Here is a 24,770-nt window from a genome sequence, read left to right on the forward strand (position 1 = left end):
ACTGGTGTTGACCAGAGGGGCCGATGGTGTGATATGGCAGCCTCGCTTCTGTCAGTCTGCCCCAGGGCAGCTGTGGCTACAACTATGGTTTGCCAGTGTGTGAATGTGAAAGTGATAAATAATAATAATAATAATAATAATAATAAACTTTATTTATAAAGCACACTTAAAAACCAAGGGTATGCCAAGGTGTAACAGAGAATAAAAGGAAGATAATAGAAGAAGAGTGAATGAATAATTGTAAAGTGCTTTGAGTGTCTAGAAAAGCACTATATAAAATGCAATCCATTATTATTACATAAATAACTACATCTACAATCTACATCTGTGGCACATTTCCCCATGAGTGAACTGTTACGGACCTTCTTTGAACTATAAATAAATACATCGACTATAGTAATTTAGAAAATAACGTCATTTTAATGCAATGCATTCAGCAGTACAATAAATCAGTTTAATTGAAGCCAGAAATGATTCTATGAAGCCATTAAAAAAAAAAAAATGAAGACAGACCTAATCCTGTCTTATTGAACATACTGTATGTTTAATTTAACATAGAGCCAATTAAACATGTGCTGTGTAGTCTTTGCTCAGCAGAGACTTCCATTTCTTCTTTATCTCTCTCCAAGAAATATTTGTTCCCAAGAATGTAACCCTCAATACACAATGCTGCCAACAAGTCTTATTTTGTCCAAGCTAAATCATTAAAGATGTTTTTTGTGGGGTTTTTTTTTTTTTTTTTTTGTTTTGTTTTAAAGCTGTGATCTTGCAGCAGATTTGGTTAGTAAGGACTTTCTATAAGATAGATCTGGGTTTGTATGTGCAGTAATCAGTCTATAGTGTATTCAAAAGGATAGTCCTGTGTGGGCACTGAGTCAAAGACAACACTATCGAATGGGTTTTCAGTGGACCATTCATCCACAGGAAACCAAGAGTCATACCATGAGGTTGTTCTCTTGGTTTCAGGTGGTAGAGTGGTGGATGCTGTGGTGGTGGTTGTTGTCATTGTAGTCGCAGGGGTGGTTCTAAGGCTGGCTTGTAACCTCTGCAAACGCAGCCTCCGTATACGCATCAGCCGCAGCCGTCTACGTCGCGCAATGTCGTGAGTGTTGGCAGGATTTTCCAGCTCTGTATCAATGCTGGGGGCTGCCACAGTGCTGGCTGCAGTTGTTTTCACTACATTCGCTTTGGTGATGAGTCGAATGGGTCTTTTGCCGTGGAGTGCCATGATTTTCTTGATGCGATCCCAGTTGGATTTGGTTAAGGTGAAACTGCAGGGTGTTGCTCCGGAGTCATAGCCCACCATGCAGAGCCGTGTCTGAGGGGTGTAGCCATCAGCTTTGGCTGTTACCTTGTACTCCCCAGGATTTAGCAGTCGCCAGTAATCCCCGCCCACAGCTATACAATGGTTACATTAAAAAAGGTCATGTTAAAAAATGCTGTAAACGAATGACTGGATCTTCATGATCTGAAACACTATATAAATTAGTTTACCAGTTTTAACATCATGCCGTATCCCCTCAACAGATATTGTCGCGTTGGGAAGTGGATTTCCTTCTATATCCCTCACAATACCCTTTATCCCGCGATGTACCTGCACAAGAAAAGTACATCCCAGTGAATCTTAAGGAAATTTCACATGTAGAAAACTGCAGACATTAATTTCCATGTTTTTCAATGACATATCAAAGCTGCTATGTACAAGACTTTTCGTGACAAAAGCTTGCGTTCAGCTAGCACTAAAGCAGATAAGCAACTGACATGAAAATATAATTTTTAACTAAATATAATGAAATAAAATTCTCACTTGTTCAATAAAGGACAACAAAGCCTCACGGTTGTTCTCCCACTCAAGAGGCAATTCACTCTCATGGGGAAACTTATCACAGCCCAAGAAGATGGAGAGCTCGAAGCAGTTTGTGTGCAGGTAGCTGAAGTCATTCATACCTGTGGAGGAGATTGTGTTTTAGAGGAAATATTCTCCTTCAGTTGTAATATCATCTGGCTATTTAGATGATTTTATTTGTCCATTTTTGGAGAAACAGAAAAATAGCCTTTTGATAACCTTGATATTTAAGGATAAATCTTGTGATAGAATTCTGGTCGACTGTTTCTGATTTGCATAAAAAATTTAATAAACAACCCTAAACATTTATAATGATTGTCATATTAATAAAGACATTTGACATGGCATTTTCACTGGTTTTTCTTACCATCACAATGATGGTAAGAAATTAGGAAAGACACATAAAAAATGTACATTTTCCAGCAATATTGTAAAATTATAAATGGTCAAACTTTGGACCATAAACTTTTCATGCAAACAGGAGATGGTCGATCAGGAGATGTTCTAAGGTGATGATTTGAGACAGAAAGACCCCTTAATGGTCTTGACTGAAATATTTTTCATTTACGACCTTTTTGCTGTGTCATGTTAACACTTACTTCCCACCACTGGCTTCCAGGTGGCTCTGTTAGTGATCCCCTGTCCTCCAGTGATATCATCTCCATGGCAGGAACCTCGGTAGGTCTCTGTCATGGTTAGATGGCTGTGGGCATATGACATTGCCAACCACCGAAACATGGCGTCGTCTGGAGTCTCCCTCAGAGCACCCTCATTCTGGCGCTGAATGCGAGCCCAGGTGTCCTCGTTCATTTCTGCATTATTTCTCCAACGACGGTTGTCAGTTAGCTTAAACATTAAGACAGCATAGAGTTATTATACAAGTGTACAGCTGCCAAAGAGTGCTTTTGTTAGGTGTTCTTAGTAAAAGAGCCATACAGAAATTGGTGGGCGCTGCATGTCAAAAGGATATGTGACCAGTTTTTCGCCTCCTTGCAAATTAGCTCCCAGAACAAAAGGGTTGCGCTCCATCCAGGAAATTACAGCTTTTGTCTCAACTGCAAGCTAAAAGAGATAAAGATTGCTAATAAATTTGTAGTAAATTAAAATACACACACACACACACACACACACTATCCCAAAGGACGGTAAACAAACTCACAGAGCCATTCAAAAAGTTTTCTGGAAGGGGGATGTGATGATTAGGCACTATACGAGGCACCCAGCCTCTGTCTTCAGCTCCCCACAAGATGCTGTTTAGATCTGGGAAATTCTGGAAGATGTCATAACCTTCTTCAGTCCAGTGGCCCAGGGCCCAGTTTCCCATCTCTGATCCCTGCAGGAGTGAGGATGGTGTTAGGTCATTCATGCTCTCTGGGATCTCTGAATAATTTTTCTACAGTGTTTTGAAAAATCTGTCAGTTGTGGTGAAGACAAGTAGGCTCAGACATGAGACGAAGCAACAAAATTCCTTTTATAAATGCAAGATTTGTAGAAAACACCTTAATTAAAAAAAACATTAAAAACTGTATTCTAAACTAATGTAACTAATTTAAGAAATTAGAAATTCTGGTATGAGATACTAAATTTGGATCAAAAATTTCATACCGATTATGGCTCTGTAAACAAAAAGATGTTTACAGCCACTGTTACTTTGAAAGGCGGACACAGGCATCGTGATGTATCATACTGGTTTGGGAAATCTTGTCGATGAAACCTTGAGCTTAGGATTTTTAAGCCTTTAGCATGTTTTCAGCAATGAAACTGGCAGATATTAGATATTCATATGGTAGTGACTTGTCAGTAAGAAGTAAGGCCTGACTTACAATGTTACCTATTTTATTGTCCTTCTGCACTAAAAATGGTATCTATAAGCTATGAGTTGATGGAACCGAGGGTTGTTCCCCACAGACTGCTCGACCTTTTTTACAACCTTGTTGAACATTAAAGTTTGTAGGTTTAAGGCACTTCTACAATTGCTTCACTTTTCTCCATATTGTTTGCGGTATGTGCCACTAAACAAAGTTTGAAGCCTTTGATTGTACCATCTCGTAGGCCAGCTCGTAAGCATCCGGGTTCAGTGAGGGCACCAAGTGTATTCTAACACCATCCACCAGGCGACGCACTCTTGGGTTGTCATCATTGTATTCTTTACATAGAAACTGCATAAGCAGCAGGAGGAGCTCTCGTCCAAGTGCCTCGTTACCATGGAGGCCAGCTGTGTAACGAAATTCTGGTTCACCTAAACAAAAAGACAACATATTAACGCAACTAACAATTTATTTTCTGGACTAAGAGCCACTTGAATGTGGTAAAACCTATTTACATTGCTCTGTAAAGATGCAAATCGTTATACATGTACACTAAATGACAGACATCATGCAATGTCTACAAGTCAAAAAAACAAAATGTTACTTTGCCAGCAAAAAGTGTAATGACACTGTGTCTCACGGTGAACCATAATCTGTGTAAATTATGCAATTCTAAGATGAGCTTCAGCTGAGAGAATTACACTTAAGTAAAAATATTATAGATCTCTCTACCAGGCTCATGCTCCCCGGGGTTATCGGAGATTTCCATGGCATACATTTTTAGGCCCTGGGAGCTTTTTCCAATGTTGTAGATCCTGGTGATGTTGGGACATTCCTCATTTATTACCTTCATCATCTAGAAGAGTGAAGGAAAAACACATTTATGGATGGTTGCTGCAACATTATTGCTTTTGTAGGTTTTGGCATACTGCTAGAGAGGCAAGGTTGAAATGTTGCATTGTGGAGTAGACTGATAGTGTCCCAAGTGAGAAACAGACCTGTCTCATCTCCTTGTAGTTGTGGTGTCTGAAGTCCAGGTCATCGGATGGGTTGACCTCATTCTCACTGTGGTGGCTTCCTGAAAAAGTTGGCAAAGAGATTAGCAGAGTGGGAAGGAGATATTTTACTAAGCAGAAGTTTTTAATTTCAGTTTCAAGTACACTACTCCACTTTAAGTATTTGTTATGCATTTATAATTTATTTAATTTATTTAAGGGTACCTAATATGCTTATAAACAAAAATGTTTAACAGGTCTAGTGCTGGCACAAGTAATCGTTGGGAATTAAAACACTGTTTTAGATCATTTCTAGTTTATTCTCACATTACGTTTTATTTGGTTAGAAATTCACTGTAGAATTTTGGATAGCCTTTTTTTCTTAGGTGAAGGACGTATGGGTCAATATGACCTGGTGTAGCCTGCTTAACTATGTTATCTGCTGACTGTATAAAAATTCCCAGGGAGGCCGGCGCCAGGTGTTAAAGAAAGATAGTAGAAGTCGCTCCCTGCCCAGCAACAGCGGGGGTTGAGACAGGAAGCTGTTATAACTGTAGCAATGCAGGAGTTGTGTGTGAATGTATAAAAGAGAGGCTGAGACGTCCCAGTGACAGAGCTCTCATGACTGTGGAGCTGTGATGTTTGATGTGTGTTAGCTCTGCTGCATGCAGTAATTAAAAAAGCTTGGCCACAGCTGATCGTGTTGCTTTATTAACAGAAAATTCCATCACAGTTAGGACCCCTGGCTTTAGAACCCAGGGTTTTGAGTTTTGGTTACTTTCGGTATGTTCATATATACGTTTTTTTAGGGTTTTAGTTTTACCCATTTTGCCTCTCGGATACTAGGATATCCTGGATACTAGGTCCAAAACCTGCCTGCTGTACAGCGCATCTTGATAAAAACACTCGTAATGGCTGAGGTATTTTGTTGCATTCTGAAGCTTTTGATGGTTTTAAATTCATACCCCATGAAGTAATCCACAGCAAACCCTCTTATTTTGACTTACCTACATGTTTAAATTTTGATCTTCAATGTAACCTAAACCTCATTTGTCAGATAGATAACAAAGTAAAAACCCTAATATTTCTATTTAAAATACAAGCTTATGAGTAAGTACCAATATTTTGCAGTCAAAACGTTCAGCTGCTGCTGAGTAGATGTTATTGTTGTGTCTTTCCTAAAGCTAGTGGCAATACAAGCAGTTATCTTGCACTTATGTAGCACACTTAAGGACCACGGTTAGGAGGTTCATGCTATGATTCTGAAACAGACTTTTGTGTATTTCCACTCTTACTTTGGCAAAAGAACAATTTTTTTCTTGTTTCCCCCCTTCCAGTATGAGGTGACATACTGTATTATGGAATGAAGAAAACATGACTCATAAGGTTGGAAAACTTCAAGTTTCTACAAATGAAGTGAAAAGTCTGTGAACATGTTAAGACTGATGTATTTCTGCATAAATATACCCTCAAACATTAATTTTCACACAGCTACTAAAAGTAGATAAAAAGTTAAAAAGCTCTTTAAAGAATCAAAGATTTAGTTATTTATTTATTGAGATATTACATCCTGTGACAGGGGGAAAAGTATTTGACCCTTGAGGATTAGCAGTAAAAACAAGCCATAATTGTCACGGTTCTTGGTCATTTTGACCCAGCATTTCAAGTTTTTTGTGTTTTGGTATTCTTTATTATGGTTTATGTTCTGATTCACTAGTTGTGCTATTTTGATTATTATTATCATATGTTTCAGTGGAATTGTTGTTAATAGTTTAGTTCTTAGGTCTAGATTTCGTGCTCCCTCTGTTCAGTGTCTAGTCCATGCCTCAGTGCCTGTCCTGGTCCCTCATCTCTATGTTCCCTCTGTTGCCATGTCTGTCGTAGTGTTAAGCTCGTGTCTCTGACTCCATGTCTGTGCATGCTTGTCTTATTTTCTGTTTTACTTTGATAGTCTTGTGTGCTTTGTTAGTATGTTTAGTTTTGCTTCTCTTGTCTCGTCCTACCTAATTAGCTGTGCGTTTCTTGTGTTTCTACCTCATGTTCTCGTTGCTTGTTTCTGGTTTAGTTTTCCTAGTTCATGTTTCCTAGTTTTACTTTCTAGAAAAATTTTTCTAGCAAATAAAGCTGAGCTTTAAGTTTATCATTCAGTCTGTGAGTCCTTCATTTGGGTCTTTCCTCCTGCCTGCCACACAGCAAATTTGACTTGACAGTAATAGAATCCAAGTTAATGCATACTAAATCTTTGTTTTGTCTGACATTTTAATTTAAAATATTACTATTTAAAAAAAATACTAACTGGGTAGCTGACAAGCTAGGATCTCGGCTCTGAGACATAGGCTGCCATTCCAGCTCTGAGGCAGAATACGGATGTAACGTGCCACCACTGGTGTAGCAAACTGACTCATCACTGGTGTTTCCTTATCCACATTGCCATAGAACAACTGCAGGAGAGAATCACAGGAGAAGGAAATGAGAAGGTGTAAAGGTGTAATTCACTGTTACGAAAACATTTTCATAATTAGTTGTGGCTCAATCACCCATTCAGCGTAGCCATCGTGTAGTAAAGTCCAGTCTCTGCTGTCGTTGCTGAAGGCCACAAAGTAGGACGACACAAAATCCTCACTAGGATCAAAACAAAAGAAATTACTGAGTACTGACTTTAATGAAACACAGCAGCACTTGTGCAAGGTTTTATTATGTGGAGATGGAGTAGGACTCACTGTAGCTCAGAGTTTCTTCCCTGGGTGATGACCCCAGTAAACTCCACCTCTCGGCGGGCATCAACTTGAAACCAGTGTTCTCGCTCCTCTGACTCTGCGCACCATGCACCACCATACAGGTCTTCATCATTGTCAGAGCCCTGTACACAACCACACAGAGAGCTGAAAATACATTGTTTTCCTGATAAAATGATGGAATAACTCTTGAAAGCCTACGAGGAGTAATCATTGAAGCTCTTTTCTCAACTGAGAGGCTTCTGTCATATTTCAGGGCCTCTCATAGGACAAAATGGTTCAGTGCACATTGGAAGTTTTTGAGGGTTGTCTCTGTCCATGCAGCTACCTTTGGAAAAACCTGGAAACTATTCTAATGGTTGTCTTTATTGACTTATACTGAGGTGCAAAAATTCTTAATTAAGGGTGAGGTCATCAAATACCGTCTTTATGGGGGAGTTAAATTAGTCCCAGTGTGCACCTTTTATGTATTATTTTGCATGCCTTTTCTGTTAGTCCTGAGAATAAAAACATGATGATTCACAAAAGAATGGTTTTTTTTGTTGTTTTGTTTTAACTAAAAGCATCATGCAGTTTTGTGCACTCTTTGTTTCTCCGAATCTGTGCAGCATTAGTGGAGAGTTAGGATGACACAGATAGTTTCATTAAATGAAATTAACATCCATCCATTGTCCTTATCAAGGTCATGGGGGGTGCTGGAGATTATCATAGCCACCAGAGAGCAAGAAGCAGGGTACACCCTGGAGAGGTCGCCAGTCTTTCGGAGAGCTAACACAGAGTGACAGACAACCACTCACATCTATGGGCATTTTAGAATCCTCAGTTAACCTAACCCAACTAACTGTGTGTTTTAAAAATGTGGGAGGAAGCTGGAATACCTGGAGAGAACACATGCAACCACAGGAGAACATGCACACTCCACACAGAAAAACCCCAGTCAGATGGTGGAGTCAAACTCCTAACCTTTTTGCTGTAAGGCAACCATCTTTACCACTGCACCACCATGCTGCCTAAAGGTAATTACACAAAAATGAAATTATCCTTTGTGTTGCACTCTGTTGCAGCATCGGGATAACAAGCGGAAATCTCCAGGTCTGGAAAATTAGCTTTAAGCTGTCTTTAGAGGAACCTAACTCCAAAAGCATGTCATTCCCCAATCCCAAGTAATGAAAAATTCCCCACAGTGCTTTAGTCAGTGGTTGACTCTTGTGCTTCAATACAGCTGCCATAAACACAGTAGCTACATATCATGTCTATTTATGACGGTAGGACAGTAACTAAAATCACTGTAACTTGTAATTTTCTACCAATTTTCAGGTGACTTGGTTTTATATTTTCATCTGAAAGGTTCTTGGTCCTTTCTGTGAAGGCCAGTGCACTTTGTGTTGATTTTTCTGAATATCAGTTGTGGGTTAATACGGATAAGGAAGTTCTGAATTTAGAGTATACCTGCATGTTAAGGCGCCCCCTCTGAGCTGAGAACCCATGATGAGACTGAGAGGAAGCTAACAGCTGGTCATCTTCTACCCGGTGAGACTCCAAGCCCAGAGGAGGACATTCTGGGAGGGAAATCAGAGCACACACCAACAAAATCTGTGTAACAAATGTTGCTGAGAGACACTAAAAAAGACACATACAACAGAAATGTTGTAGTTCAATATAAGGCTGATTGTTTTGTTTTTTTACAGATCTTATCATTATTATTAATATTATATTAATCTCTGTCTTTACTGTGAATGTTTAAAACTAAAAAACAAGTGAACAAAACAGAGAGACTCTCTTACTTTTTGGTTCAGCTGGCACTGAGATCTGCTTACGTCTCTCCTCTTCCTCCTCCTCCCACTTTTTCCTCAGTCTTTCGGCTTTCAGAGATTAATAAAAAAAAAAATAGTAAATGTCAGAAAAAGGGACTTGCTCTCAAGCCCACCACCGCCACCACACAAACTATTTCCACATGTGCTCATAATATGCACCTTGATTTCCACTTGTGTTCCATTATTTGTTTTTACTTTAAAATACAGGGCATTTAAGTTTGTAATCAGGAGTAAATTTCCTTTACATTTCATTGGATTTTACAGGAAATTGTTCTGAAAAACTCTGTTATCAAACTGATCCTTTCAGTCACCCTCTTCTGCATGTTTTGATATCGCCATAATATCTCCTAAATAGTCCCAGAGCTTTACATAACTATGCACAACAGGATACTGTGGCAGCTGTTGGAATTCTAGTTCATTATTTATTTTCTCATTAAAAACAGACCACTGATGGCGTAAGAATAATAGTGTCACGCTACATTTTTTTCTGCCAAGATTTCAAATAAAAAGAGCAAAACCAGCAAGATGTAAGTCATTTAAAAACACTTCAAAAACGGAGCATATCCTCTAGCTTAATCTTTAAACAGTTTAGAGTAAATGTTTTAATTTGCTCTGTTGTACAATGAAGCGGATGGTTACTTGTATCAGTTTTGATTGAGTTGTTCTAATACTATTTCCATATTTTATCATGAGGCAGGTTTTATACTTTTTATTTTTTCGTTTCTTAATTAAAAAACAAAAACAGAAGGCCGTGATGAAGTATTGTTACTATTGAACATGTAAACAGAGTGAAAGAGAAATGTATAATTTTAATATTCTTCTGGGGTTTGTGGTAAAGGTTTACAACATGATGATGTTAAAGTTCTGATGTTTATCAATGTAAAAAAACAAACAATAAATATAAACCTTTTTCGGCCTTTTCTTTTAGAGCTCTCTCCTCCTCTTCTTCTTGTTTTTTAGCTGCCACTGTTGTCAGGGAATCAAAAAGTAAAAAATTATCTTAATGTCATGATGAAGAGCTGCAGTGTATGTTATATATTACACTTCATTAGTTATTTGTGGCAAGCAGACGTACAATCAGTGTAGTCATATTCTTCATACCAGGCTCCAATATATGGAACGGTGGTGGATTCCTCTGAAAGAGATGCAAAGATCTGATTTCAGTTGGAGTTTTTTGTTTCTGCATCACCAAATAAAAAATTTTTAAAAAATGAAACATTGCCATTAACACAGCCCTACACTGTATGACATTGTATACCTGGTATGTACATGATGACCTCAGGAGTTGTGACATCTTTCTTCATATCAGGATATCTGCCAGGCACCTCATCTGCTATGAACATAGCAATCAGACATTATTGTTTTAGCTGGAAGATGATAAAAACTTTAAAACGAATGAAAACATCTTAATCAGAACAAAAGTTCCATGTTACTGTGGAAATATTAATGGAGAAAAACTCCCACCAGAATGGATTTGAACTTAACTCTAAGTTGTCTTGATGCATGCTCAGTCATGCAAAGGACTGATTGAGCATGCATCATTCTGTTCAACTGGACAGACAGAATCAACTTTTGTGGGTTAGTTCCCTTCTTTTAAATTCTCAAACGCCCATTCTTTATTATATCTGAACTTGAAATATATCTTAAATGTGGTTCAGCCAAGAGAGGCAATCGCATGAATTCATCCATTATCACCTGGACCTAAAAATAAACTGTGTTTTATATTCCATCCATCCATTCTCTTGCTCATTTGGATAGCTGGTGCCTATCCCAGCTCTCATAGAGCAAGAGGACATGTCACAAGTCTGTTGCAGAGCTAAACATAGACCACAACCATTTGTTGACATATTCACATCTATAGCCAATTTAGAATTACAAATTAACCTAACCTTTGAACCCATAATCTGTTTTCGGTGGGATGACAGTACCTCTCAGCATTGTCATTATTTTAATGAACTAAAGTAATTTAATGAACCGTCTAGGCTGTTTTGACTGATCATTGTGGGCTGCCTGGACCAAAAATCCCAGGCGCCCAGTTTTGTTGTCCTTGTTCAGCCCTGATAGAGCTGTACAACACAATACAATACAATACAATGCCCTGCAACATCACAACGATGCCATAATTGGCTGATGCAGTCATATTGTAATAAAAACATCATAAAGCATCAACATTTTAGCATAGACCTTGCTCTACGGGGGGTAGTGCTCTTTTTAATTATAATATATCATTATATACTGATATAAAACTTTTTTTATTGATGGCTATCTATAGTCACATTGTAAAATAACCCAAAACAAACAAAACTATCTATGATAGTTTCCTCCTTCACAACAATTGTAGTACGGGTAATTAAAAAAAAACAACTCACCCATTTGGTTTTTTTTAAACTCAAAGTTAGAATTATGGGGCTTTGTGAAGTGTGCTAATACAGGTAGCTGTAGCTGACAGTTGTCTGTTAGGCCTTTCCTCTGGTAATTTGATTCATTGAACTTTTCAGAATATTTTAATGGCATTAAGTATCAAATGATATGGCCTGCTGTACCTGTATTTTATGCACTATTTATGCTACATTGCTAATTATCAGGTTAATAAGCAGGTACCTGTCTGTGCATTGAAGTAGTGCTGTTTATTGATGCACCTTCTACCTCATGTCTAAATATGGTCACTTCTAGTTCCGCAAAACAACACAGCTCAGGCCAAAATATAAATATTGACATGTCAATGAATGTGTGATGTCAGAAAGGTTACAACCACAGCCATCCTTTGTCTATTTGTATATAGTCTGCAGTTGGTCCCTATCCAGAAGCTCAAATAAACAAAACTTCTTAACACTTCTGTAGCCATTTTTTTTTATAATCTATGATAAGGGTTCATTTTTGATTGAATAATTCATTTGTGACAAAAACCTTTGCTGCCATTTTTTAAAACCTTTCATCTTGACAGTCATTGTATTCTCACTGGACCTTTGTCATACAAGGGTTGATTGAAAGTTCTGACTCTCAGTGAGATAATATTAATGGAACATACGTCTGGGATGCCAGTAGTCAACATCAAGCTCACTGTGGGTTTTTGTTGGAGATGTTGGCTTCTTGAACATGTCATCTGTATAGAAAAGACAAAGAGGAAGACTATTAGTAGTATAATTCTAACTTCAAGTAATAGGGCAGCTTATGTAAGAGTTTCTTACATAAGTTATCCAGCGCCAGTTGCTTCTGATCAGGCAGTTGAAAACTAGTGCCAAGATGTCCAGTATATTAGAACTGTGTGTCTAACTAATATAATTGACTTGTGTTACAAATAATACAGGTCTTTGGCAAGTCATCCATACAAAAAAAAGATTGTATGTTAACTTCTGACCACAATTAGAGATCAATTTACTGTATAAGAAATTTTAAAACTCAATATATGTATTAGTGTAAACGTTTTAATCAGGCTTTTACTTCAAGTACTTAAACAGGTGAAGGTTTTAAAATCGTAGGACCAGTTCATAACCTGTGAAAGTCTTACCCAGGTCTGGCTCAACAGGCTCTTCCCCCCTACGCTCCTTTGGGGTCACAGGTTGAATCGCTACAAACACGAAAATAAAGGGTTAAAAAGCTGCAATCTTCACAAATAATCTCCGGTGGAAGTCCCAAGTAAAGAACTTGCTCCAATATAAACTTTTATGGACCTAAAACCACTGATATTCATAACAGGTACTTAAACTGCACATAATAAGTAATTTGTTATGTACAGTTATTATAGATGATCTGCAACATCATTCACTGCCATATTCTTAAAGAAGAATTTAATTAATTATTTGCAGACCTTTAAAAACACAATTATCTATACATATATATATATTTTTTGTTTTTTCACTGTGGGGTGCCCTAGCATCCCTATTGATGAGCCACCACTGGTCTATTGTGTTAAATAGAGATCAGGACAAATGCGAAGCTGACAATTTACCAGTTGATATACGTTCCATGTATGGCCACCTATGATAACTACGTTTGGGTAATGACTGAAAGAATGAGATTACAATGGAAATGAGTTTTCCTCAAAAGGTGGCTGGGATCATTTAGGAATAGGATGAGAAGTTCATTCATTTGGGATGGACTCAGCAGACCTACCACTCCTCTACACTGAAAAGATCTAGGTAAAGTGGTTTGGACATCTGATGCCTCCTGAGTGCCTCTGGAATGAGGTTGGCCTAATGTACACTAGAGTTGAGGTGACATTTGATGTGATTTGGCGCTATATAAATAAAATTGAATTGAATTGAATAGAGAGATTATGTCTCTGCAGGCCTTTGAAATGCCTCAGTATTATATTAAATATAAATATTGTAAAATATAAATTGTATACCGATTCTGTTCATAATTATTATGGACAGGATTTCTAGGCGCAGCCAAGTGGCGGAGGGCTTTCACTTCGGTGGCCTCAGAATCTCATCTCTGCTTTTCGCGGATGATATTGTTCTGTTGGCTTCATCGGGTGATGGCCTCCTGCTCACACTGGAATGGTTCGCAGCCGAGGGTGAAGCAGCAGGAATGAGGATCAGCACCTCCAAATCTGAGGTCATGGTTCTCAGCCGGAAAAGGGTGGAGTGCCCACTCAGGGTCAGGGATGAGTTCCTGCCCCAAGTGGAGGAGTTCTTGTTCGCAAGTGATGGGAGAAGGGAGCCGGAGATCGACGTCCCTACCCTCACCTATGGCCACGAGCTGTGTGTAGTGACCGAAAGAACGAGATTGCGGATACAAGCAGCGGAAATGAGCTTCCTCCGAAGGGTGGCTGGCCTCTCCCTTAGAGACAGGGTGAGAAGTTCAGCCATCCGGGAGGGGCTCAGAGTAGAGCCGCTGCTCCTCCACATCAAAAGGAGCCAGCTGAGGTGGTTCGGGCATCTGACAAGGATGCCTCCTGGGCGAGATGTTCCGGGCATGTCCCACCAGGAGGAGGCCCCGGGGCAGACCCAGGACATGCTGGAGAGATTATATCTCTTGGCTGGCCTGGGAATGCCTTTGTGTTCCCCCAGATAAGCTGGAGGAGGTGGCTGGGGAGAGGGAGGTCTGGGCTTCTCTGCTTAGGCTGCTGCCCCCGCGACCCGGCCCCGGATAAAGCCAAAGAAGATGGATAGATGGATGGATAAATTGTATAATATTTAACAGTAACTGGGAAAAAAAAGAAAAAGAAACACCATTACATGTGATGTTACATTTTTAATTTCCTTTTTTTACATTTGAAATGTACATACATGTGTCCAAGCCCAGCTTAGTCAGCAGTTTCTTCTCCTCTTCCTTGTCTGGATAAGGCTGCTTGATGTCTGGCTGCACTGTGGTCGTTGTCTTTGGTTTCTTAGTGGGTTTGGGCACCTTTGGCTTCTTTGTGGGTTTCGGTGGTTTGGGTTTCTTCGTGGGTTTGGGGGGTTTGGGTTTTTTGGTGGGTTTGGGGGCTTTCTGCTTCTTTGCTTTGGCCTCCCTCTCTGCTGCCTTCTTTGCCCTGGCTTCAGAGAGATGAGTTAACATTATTACTCAACAGTTAACATTATTTTTCAAACCAATATATATATATATAGCCTTACATGTAGGCTACTTTACATGCAGCAAAGAGACATAAAGCAGTGATGCTACTTCTTCTGCACAATTTTATTGTTTATAGTGTTTAGTGAATTTTTATTTGCTTATGATTCTCTTTAGTTTGCCTTTATAGTCTGCTCATATTAGTTGACAGCAAAGATCATTTTATTTTAACTGTCTCCTAGTAAAACAGTAAAACATGTTCAAGCTAAAACTCAAACACACACAACATGAGAGCTTTTACATATCTGTGGACAGGGGTAGGTTGTTACATAATCCTGGGCTAGTTCGGAAACAGAATCTGTTGAGCTCATTAGTTTCTTAGGGCTGGAGATAAAAAAAAAAAAAAAAAGCACTCAGACCTGAGGCCTTGGCTGGGGGCTAAAAACATTGTCTTTTACATGTTCCTCTGAAAGTTACCACGGTTCAGTGTGCGCAACAGAACAGATACATAAATGCACTCTGCAGAGGAATCGAGAGACAGTAGAAAGAGTAAATGTAAAGTAAGTAAATAAAAGTCTATTTATATAGCACTTCTCACAGACAGAGGTCACAAAGTGCTTCACAAGAGAGGTAACAAGAACACAATACAGTCATAAATACATCATAAAAACCCTAGTCTAATTACAAGCTTTTTGAAATAAAAATGTCTTTAGCTGCTTTTTGAATGTCTCAACCGAGTCTAGACACTGTAGAAATAGAGGAAGTGCATTCCACAGTCTGGATGCAACAGCTTGGAAAGATCGGTCCCCTCGAGTTCTGAAACGAGTATGTGGGACCACTAAAAGGTTTTTATTCGATGACCTCAGGTTACGAGAAGAGGTGTGTATGCGAATCAAATGACAAAGGAACTAATATTAGAAAATCTTTTTGCAATATATAGATCCAATTCATTTCCTGTTTGACTTATTGTCTATTGTTGTTTGAACTATTTCATTAGAACAAAAATGAAGTAGTAGTTTCAGTGGTTTAAACACCAGAACTACTTGGCCGGGAAGAGAACACGGCGTGGTTTAAAACACAGCCATACACAATGTTTACCTTGCACAATGAAAAACACTCAAGCAGCCCCTTGTGGGTGAGGTTTCTAAAGTTATCATTTTCTACAACACAAAATGAAGACAAAGTAAAATAAATTACATTACAAATAATTAGTAAACAATATTTTCAGTGCTAACAATAAAATACCTGTTTGCTAAATATGAATTCTGAATGTTTATTAAAAGTGTTGTTATTTTTTATCAACTTAACCTAAAGTGATAACTTATTCGAATTTGAAGTATTTTAAATTAAATTGGTGAGAACAAATAGTTATAGTAGTAATAGTTATAATTAGAAGTAGCATGTTAATCAGTGAGTGTTTGAGGTGTTAGTAGATGTCTATTTGAATATAACTTGTGTAGAGCTTCATGCTGAGTCCTTAAGCCAAACTGGCAACATATTTTCTGATAAATATTTTTTTTAATTTCATGAATTTTTTTAGGGAAGATGAGTGCATTAATTCGAAACAAAAAATTATGTTCACTTCTAAGCACAACATGTTGTGTAACTTGATGGCTAGGATGATGTCGGAACCACCAGACTCAAACTATGTTGATCTTTACTGCACCTCTATCATGCAGAAGTGTTGAGTTCCACCCTCTAACGTTTCTGATGACAAACTGCTTATAAACTTGAAGGTATAAAATGGATGTTTTGAAGTTGAGGTACATGAAGTCTTTTGATGAGAGGATTTTAAAGCGACATCAAGGCTGAGTGTCTAATTTTCTCTCATTACATAAGCATCATCAGACTCCAACACCGACACACAGGGTGGCTTTTTTCTGCGGCTAGACATGTTTCCTGAAGTTCCACTAGTACTTACAAACAGCCAACCCGTTACTCACCCTCAGACAACATGGCCACCACTTTTTGATCCCTGTAAAAACATTTTCCCACCATCAGTGCCTCCACTATATTGAGAGTCAAACAGTTTCTGTTGTTGCTGTCTGTTTGTCCTTTGTTTTACATCTACAGTGATTTCTACATGTGCATGCCACTATTGCATGTTATGAACTTGTGTCCAAACTCTCTCCTCTCTCTTGTAGTTTAAATCTTTTTTTTGTGTTTACAGTCTCTCTGAAAGTGTCACCTGTTACAACCTTAATTCCAAAGGCAGTTCAGATTCAGTCTCAACTTTTTCCCAGACACATTTCTTACAGCCCTGATTGAACAAGGAGGCAAGAATCCATATGGCAAAAACTCCTGTCTGGCCCACTGGACAGCTTTGGAAAACATGAAGGAGAACATGCATTTTAGAATTTTAACTGTATTTTAAAGTATTACCAGCCTTTAATCAAAATAAAGACCTCTTCCAAGTAATATTTACAGAATTAGAAGATAGAAAATTTCCTGTTTTTGTCTGCAGTTTTACGCAATTTAAAAAAATTGTAATGTAGCGACAACAGATAAATCTTTATCTTATCTTATCTCGTCCCCTATTGGTGTATTTTGTAAATAATCTAATTCCCTCACTGTCTATGTATCTCCTAAGCATAAAGGATGAACTACTTATTTGTTTTGTATACTTTTGTTTTGTTTGAGCTTAGTTCGGGAGTTACGTTTAGCATGTATTTTTTTGTCTTTTGGTTTTATGTAGTGATTAGGTACCACTGTTCCTTGTAGGGTGGCTGGTTTGGGTTTGACACTGTGAAGGTAGCCACAATAACTTTGGTCATGAATGACTGTGCACAACATCACACCATTGATGAGTCTATTACAGCCTGAAGCTCACACTTTGGCAGTGCACATTCTGTTCCTCCTTGCACAAAGGACCAGTTACTGGTCCTCCTAATGGCTTAAGGATCGTATATTGCACTGTCCAGCTCTCCTAGAGTAAATGCCTGTCTCCTGCAATATCCTCCATGTTCTTGAAGACTGTACTCAGAGGCAGTTCTAGCAATGGGATTTATTAATGGGACCTCCTGGAAGAAATGGGGCTCCTCTGCCCCCTCTGTAGGGCTAAGGTGTTGTTTTATACAACCAGTAGTGACTCTGATCCTAGGCAAACGCAAAACTAATGAAACAGTGAAAAAAAAAAGGTGAGGGGGGGCTTTTGTAAAAGCATTCGTGTTTTGGGAGTTGTCTCATTCTAGGGCACCAGCTGTTAATTTCACTGTTTGAATTTTGGATTCTTTTGTTGTAGTATTTTGAGTTTTGTACTATTTCACTTTTAGGCCTTAGTTGTTTAATTATCTTTATATGCTATATAGCATATTTGCTCATCTGTCTGCACACACATATGGACTTGAGTGTATGGTGAAACATTAAGAGTTTGTTTCACTGGAACTAAGAGGCCAAACATAATTACTATACATCATTACTGCACAATTACATAATACAACACCACAATTACAACACCACACCAAAATGCCCCCTTCAACCAACTTTACATTTAGCACACTTCAGACAGACATGTACTGTCTCCCAGAAACTACCAAATCCAGACTCATTCATCGGCTTGCCAGATGGAAAACACATGTCCACTACTCTAGTTTCCAGTGGTGGTGTGCTTTATACTACTACATCCAATGCTTTTCTTTGGGCTTGGTGATGTAAGGCTTGGATGCAGCTGCTCAGCTATGGTAAGCTATTCCATGAAGCTCTCTACACACTGTTTTTGAGCTCATCTGAAGGCCAAATGGCGTTTGGGGATCTATAGTGATTGACACTACAGAAAGTTGGTGACCTCTGTGCACTGTGCTGTGGGATAATACAGTCAGACAGGTATAGTTCTCGTGCCAACCATCATACCCAAACATGCCTGTCAGATTGCCAGATGGCCAAACATCTGATGCTTTGTATTGTGCTTGGTAATGCAAAGCTCAGATACAGCTACTTAGCCATAAAAATCCATCCCATGAAGCTGTATTTGCACTGTTCCTGAGCACATCTGAGGGCTACATGGAATTTGGAGGTTTGTAGTGACTGACATTACAGAAAGTTGGTGTTCTCCATGTACTACAAGCCTCAGCATCTCTTGACTCTGTTCTGTGATTTTATGTGGCCAACCATTTCGTGGCTGAGTTGCTGTCTTTCCCAATCACTTCACTTTTGTTATAATACCACTAAAAGTTGACTGTGGAATTCACTGAGCTCCTCAGAACTTGTGAGAGATTCTTTTAGAAATGTTTGTAAAAGCAGCCTTGCCTGTCTAGGTGCTTGATTATATACACCCGAGGTTATAGAAGTGATCTGAACACCTGAATTCAGGGATTTGAATAGGTGAGCAAATACTTTACACAATTCAGTCTATTCTTAGGTCTGCTTACTTTTAGTATAGCTTTTGAATTCTTTTGTTACAGCTGAGATTTAAATCATTGGGTTTTCAGTTTTGATACCTCTCATACTTTTCTTTTATCCTGTTTTCAAGTTTGCATGTTAGAATCTGCTGTCTATGTCTTTACTTTGTGTTTTACCTTGTTAGTCATTAGTCTCTTGCACTTAGTGTTTACCTTTACTTCCCACATGTCTTGTTTTTCTAATTAAGTTCAGTTCCCAAGCATATCCTCTCTGCCCCAATCACCCCTTAGAGTACTTATAGTTGCCGTCTTCCCCTTTGTCTTTGTCAGAACATCTGGTCTCCTTGCCATAGTGTCTCCTAGCCCCCAATGTGTTTTAGCTTCATGTCCTAGTAGTGTATAGTTTCTGTACCCTGGTGAAGCCTATTTAAATTCTTTAGTCTTCCTAATTCCTGTGCTTGGGTGTTTCGTTTGGTTTTTGTTCTTAATGCCAAAATGCGTTAGCCCAGGTTTGAGTCCAACCTACAGGCTTTTGCTGTGTCTCTTCCTTTGCTCTCGCCTCCTCCTTCCTGTCTACTCTTCACTGCTAAACTGTGAAATAAAGTCAGCCCTCCCCCACCACCTCAAATAAAAAAATGGTAGCAGTGTCTCCATTCTTAGTTGCATCTGAAATTCTCTTAAGCAATTCACTTAAAAACTGGGAGTGAATGTTGAGGTTTTACTGTCAATCACAGCTGATACAGATGTGCATGCTCGGCACAGCTGTCTCAAGTCAAACAAAATTCGAGAAATGAAAAATCACTTTGGATCTCTGGGTTAGTTGGCCTTTTATCTAACCTAAATCAGCCACACATGAAAAAACAACTCTGCTGCTGTGCTTGTGGTTTTGCTTCATGCAGCAGAAAGTTAACATGTATCTATGCTACTGAAAATGGGTCCTCTCATAAATCCTGCCTGCTCACTTGTGGAAAATCATAGTGGAAATTTTTCTGCAGTTTGTCATGCTTTGTGTTTTTCGCAGATGTGCCTTTCTTATAGATATAATTTAAACAGACATGCCATTCTCACAATAAAGGTTGATTTTCTGATAATTATGCTGAACAAAACACACTGATGTTTAACTATGTAATCCTGGCAGAAAAATTAGGTCATGTAAGCAACATTGCGGTCACACTGCCAAGAAAATGTCAGACCACCGACTGAATCACTGCAAGTTTCTGCCCCATCATTCCTTAGTCACAGAGATATTTTCATCCAAATTCCCTAGCTTATAAAGAAAGTATAGGTAAACCAAACTAAATGTTCCTTCCTCAAAGGCTGATTGCAGCCTTTCCTGTCTGTTTATCCTGAGTGTTTTGGCTGCAAGCTTTGATTGAAAACTCAAACATAGAGGTAAGGAAACAGAGGCAAGGAAAGGTCAAGAATAATCTTGTATATTGTATCCATTCAGTCATAGTTTAAAGTGAATGTTGTTCTTTGAGTGCCTGTATTTAGGGGCTTTTACATACCTGCTTCAATCTCCTCAGGTGTTTTCTTTTTCTTCTTTGATTTTGTCTTTTCGTCTTCCACCACTTCAGTCAGCTTGTCTAACATTTCAGCATCCACTTCTTCTGCTTGTCTCCTATTCTTGGTCAGTGTTTGAGGTTCTCTCACCTGAACTCCAGCGAATTTGTTCTCCTTTACATCTTCTCGACCGCAGATCAGGGTGCAGCACAAAGTCAAGCCGACCCACAATATCAGCACCTCAGCCTTCATTTTTTCAATGACGGCACAGTACTAACTCGGATGAAACGCACCAGACGTATTCCAGGAACAGCCCCAAATTTTTAGCTGTAGAAATAACTCACAGTGAGAAACATCTGACTTGCAGATGCAGGGAGTCGTCTATCTTGGGTCACCAGAATTTGAGGTCTTTAAGGAAACATGAAAGGGTACGGTTCTGCAGAGAACAAATGGATGAGCTGAGGGAGGACAAGAGCGTCTCCTCCTCCCTGGTGGAGAGTCAGCATGGACACAGGAAGAAAACTTGAATACTGAAAGTTTCAAAGCAGTCTCCTGACCGTGCGGGACTGAGGAAACTGCATCTATTTGGAGTAGATTTAACCAGCAGCAGCAGAGCAACACACCTCCCAGCTTTCTCCTCCTCTAACTCCTCTCCCACATACTCAATCACATTTCTCCTTCATGGCCCTTCACCCCCTTTTTCCCCTCAACTTCTGAGCAGAGGGGAGGAGCATCTGCCACATGTGACATTCCTATGGGGAGGCAGGAGGATTGTCAGAAAGAAGTGCTTTGCATTTGTTTTCAGAGTGACAAGGGGAATAAAAATATACTAAACCCAGTGATATTAAATATCAGGAGTTTATAAACTCAAAGTGATTCAAAACAAACTGCAGCTCAAAATTCTAGAAAAAAGTATTTTTTCAAGTTTGCAATTAAGTTCAGTCTAATTCACTTTCATCTGTCACCTCTACGAACAACAAGATGCCTGAAAGCTACTATTATGTGTTTTACTTTATGAAACAGAGGTGAAAATCACATTTCCGAAATTTGACTTTGACTAGGAATACAATTGCATCATGGTACCATACATGTTCCTTCATAAAGCTCTTTCCTGTGACACACCCACAAAGAAATGCACACATGTCATCATTTCAATACACACAAATTTGCTTGCCCACATACATCTCATATGTGTGACCCTTAAGTGACCCCTGATCTCCTGGTTCAAACATGATTCTGGGGTCACTCTTATCGAGTCCACAGTCCTTACTGAAGGAATGACTATAACTGACTATAGCATTCTTTCCTCCCATAAAAAGATCTTTTGCACATTTCCTGAAAGTTAGTGTAATTATTATTTTTTGCCTACTTATATCAAGATGCAACCCTAATCTCCTAATCTCTGTTTCAACACACCTTATTTGAATAATCAAAAGGGTATCAAATGTTACAGCCATCTGATAACAAGGTCTTAATTTGAATCAAATGTTTTGGAGCAGGGAAACACAATGAAAAGCTAAAACAAACAGCCACAAGGACCAAAGTTTAGAAACACTGCTTTAACAGTAAGAAAAGTAGACTAACTGCACAATGTTTTACTGAGGCAACAAATCAAAAAACACTATTTTAGTAAATATATAAAATCAAAATTTGTCAATAAATGACAAAATATACTTCTCCTGATATTAATGTACATATTTGCTAATATAGTTCTTCCAATTTAAGCATGGGATGCGGTGCCAATTACTGCTAACCGGATTTGGTTTCTGAAAGAATTGCTCGACCCCAAGGTCAAAAATGAGACAACGCATGGTGTCCTCTGAAATGTCTGTAGGTTTTTAGTCATCCTGGTCACGGTAGTCTAAGGAGCTTTGAAAGAAGTCCAGTCGCTTTCTTTCCAGCCTCCTTACACTGTCCTGGGAGATCTCCCCCCCAGATCATCACTGAGCTTTTGGCCAGTGTATGATGCAACCTAGTAGTGTCAAATGGACTAGAACAGCGGTCCCCAACCCCCGGGCTTCGGACCGGTACTGGTCCGTGAGTCGCTTGGTGCCGGGCCGCGAGAGTTGAGGCTCAGGTGTGAAATGGTTTTCAGGGTTTTTATCGATTTTCAGCGTTATTTTGTTATCGTTTTTATCGTTAACTGGGTCTTTTCACGTGTGTTATGAATAAATCTTCTTTTTTTTGGTACCGGTACTGGTTTTATTTTGTTGTATTTATCCGCGACACCTTAAAGGCCGGTCCGTGAAAATATTGTCAGGCATAAACTGGTCCGTGGCGCAAAAAAGGTTGGGGACCGCTGGACTAGAACATAATGTCCCAGAGATGTTCTACAGGATTTAGGTCAGGTGAGCATGGGAGCCAGCCAGTGGTATGATTCCTTTGTCAACCAGGACCTGCCTGCATACTCACATGAGGCCAAGCATTATCATGGGTCCAAGGATTTTCTTCTGATACCTAATGGGAGTCAGGATGTTATTGGCTAGTCTGTAGATATCTGTGCATCCCTCCATGGATGTACCTCCCCAGACCATCACTGGCCCACCACCTACCTGTTCAAGCTGACTGATATTACAGGCAAAATAATGTTCTCTACAGTCTGCAAATTCCCCTGCTGATTAGACTTCTTATAGAAAGTCTTGTAAGAAATAAATATACAATGTTAACTTACAAAAAAAAACAAATTACAATTGTTGCCATGGTCTGGGTAAGTGGTTGTGCAGTTTTTCCAGTGTCAACGACTCCACCTCCAGGTGGAGTTCTTATCAAGTGCACCTGCAGTTCACATCTGATGATGATCCACCGACACTATTTAAGCCCAGCACTCACAATCGGTCTTTGCCAAATTGTCTGCTAACCACATTAGTGCTTCACCAAGTTGTTGCATTTCAAAGCCAATTCTTGCTTATGCTTATCACATATCATAGTAAACTCACCTGGCTGGATGCTGTTCACACTGCTTAAACATTTGTTTTGCTCCATCTCTTTGTCCTCCTGCCACAACTACCTAGAACCACTGGATCAATCAGGGTGGACTTGTGTAACTCGGCACTGCCCTTCTGGAAACTCACCCGGACCTCTCTGCCTCTCCCTCACATCACACTCCACCTGCGAGCAAGTAAGCCTGGAAAATTAAAATGTATTAGTTCCCTGGCACCTCTCACAGTATTCCTCTGACGTCTCTGTCCCTCTGTTTCAGTGACCTCCACTCTCATTTTGCGAGCCACGGCTTTCCCCACATCACATTTCGATTCATAACTTGTTTCCCAAATTCACACTGCTACCTGCTGGCTTAGTAAATAAAGCTTCATTAAAAATCTACCTGTTGTCTCCTCACTTGCATCTGCTTTGGGCACACTTTCCCAGATCAGCCTCTGCGGCTGTGATAATAGTACTTAAGAGCTATTTCAGAAAACCACAACAATTCTTTTCCAGAATTTTGGAAACATCTTGTTTTACATCTTGTACAGCTCCTTTAACTAGCCCATTTATCACCATGCCTAGTTCTATTACAGCAAAACTTGGAAAGTCATTGATCCAAAGAACTCAGCTGGGCCTGATAATCTAAACCTCTATCTTTTAAAGCTTGCAGCTAATTTTATTACTAAGTCTATTACTCGTGTTTAAAAAAGAAGAAGAAAAGGAATCTGAGTAGTGTAAGGGTAGTGTACGGCTGTGATAGGCAGTGTAGGACCCAATGGTAGGACTCAGAATAACTAAGAGAGGCAGCTTTATTGCTGTTACTTAGATACTCTCAAAGATATACAAAACACCAAAACTTACACAAGGGAAAAACTAGGAACTAGAAATTAGGTACTGAAAAATAGGGAACTAGAAAATTTGGAAGCTAGAAGGGAAACATGGGAGACACGGGAACACACAGCAAGAGGGGACAACATAACAAAGAACAGGAGGAAAAAAGACAATATACACACGAGAGGAGATATGGGCAAAGTGGACACACCTGGAGAATACAGGTGAACAGAAGCTGACTAATGAGGAAAGGGAAGCAAAACTGAAATAATACACACAAGATGGGAGCCTATCAGAATAACACGTGTGCTGCTTCCTGGTTCCCACAATTCCTCCTGAGAAAACACGCATACAAAGGCAGCCGTGAGTACTTAGCATACCGGCAAACTGGCACTAACCTTGCACATATTACTGAGACTGACAGGAAGTCACTCAACAATCCAGCGTCGAGGAGCTCTCAGCCACACTGTTTTGTGGCCG

General features: G+C 39.3%; 1 protein-coding gene across 3 annotated transcripts; it reads right to left on the reverse strand.

The window, feature by feature from the left end:
- Nucleotides 1–397: 397 nt before the first annotated feature.
- On the reverse strand, nucleotides 398–24,732 carry aebp1a (AE binding protein 1a). Of its 3 annotated transcripts, none has more exons than XM_005947912.3 (21): nucleotides 20,543–21,289; nucleotides 14,433–14,681; nucleotides 12,707–12,766; nucleotides 12,227–12,301; nucleotides 10,457–10,528; nucleotides 10,274–10,333; nucleotides 10,105–10,164; nucleotides 9,169–9,246; nucleotides 8,834–8,943; nucleotides 7,370–7,509; nucleotides 7,187–7,271; nucleotides 6,946–7,090; nucleotides 4,653–4,732; nucleotides 4,387–4,510; nucleotides 3,889–4,085; nucleotides 3,006–3,179; nucleotides 2,783–2,908; nucleotides 2,446–2,692; nucleotides 1,808–1,947; nucleotides 1,495–1,594; nucleotides 398–1,398 (listed from the first exon to the last, which is right to left on the reverse strand). In XM_005947912.3, the coding sequence occupies exons 1-21, from the start codon at nucleotides 20,787–20,789 to the stop codon at nucleotides 830–832; spliced, it is 3,138 nt and encodes a 1,045-aa protein (XP_005947974.1). In that variant the 5' UTR covers nucleotides 20,790–21,289; the 3' UTR covers nucleotides 398–829. The 3 variants fall into 3 exon arrangements, with proteins under 3 accessions (XP_005947974.1, XP_005947973.1, XP_005947975.1); XM_005947911.3 differs by having other exon boundaries at nucleotides 10,457–10,531; XM_005947913.3 differs by lacking the exons at nucleotides 14,433–14,681; nucleotides 20,543–21,289 and adding an exon at nucleotides 24,689–24,732 and having other exon boundaries at nucleotides 10,457–10,531.
- Between the last annotated feature and the right edge of the window lie 38 nt (nucleotides 24,733–24,770).

This window comes from Haplochromis burtoni, unplaced genomic scaffold (genome assembly GCF_018398535.1).
Source record: "Haplochromis burtoni strain Fernald_Lab_line unplaced genomic scaffold, NCSU_Asbu1 Contig_548, whole genome shotgun sequence".
In the NCBI taxonomy this organism is placed as follows: domain Eukaryota; kingdom Metazoa; phylum Chordata; class Actinopteri; order Cichliformes; family Cichlidae; genus Haplochromis; species Haplochromis burtoni.

Excerpts from the sequence above, each read along its gene's own strand:
- aebp1a (XM_005947911.3), bottom strand. The coding sequence starts at position 20,789 with ATGAAGGCTGAGGTGCTGATATTGTGGGTCGGCTTGACTTTGTGCTGC. Across the intron at positions 12,767-14,432 it reads TAAGCTGGGCTTGGACACAT|CGATTCAACCTGTGACCCCA; the intron begins GTATGTACATTT and ends TCGTGTTTGTAG. Across the intron at positions 7,510-8,833 it reads GGGGGCGCCTTAACATGCAG|GGCTCTGACAATGATGAAGA; the intron begins GTATACTCTAAA and ends GGTTGTGTACAG.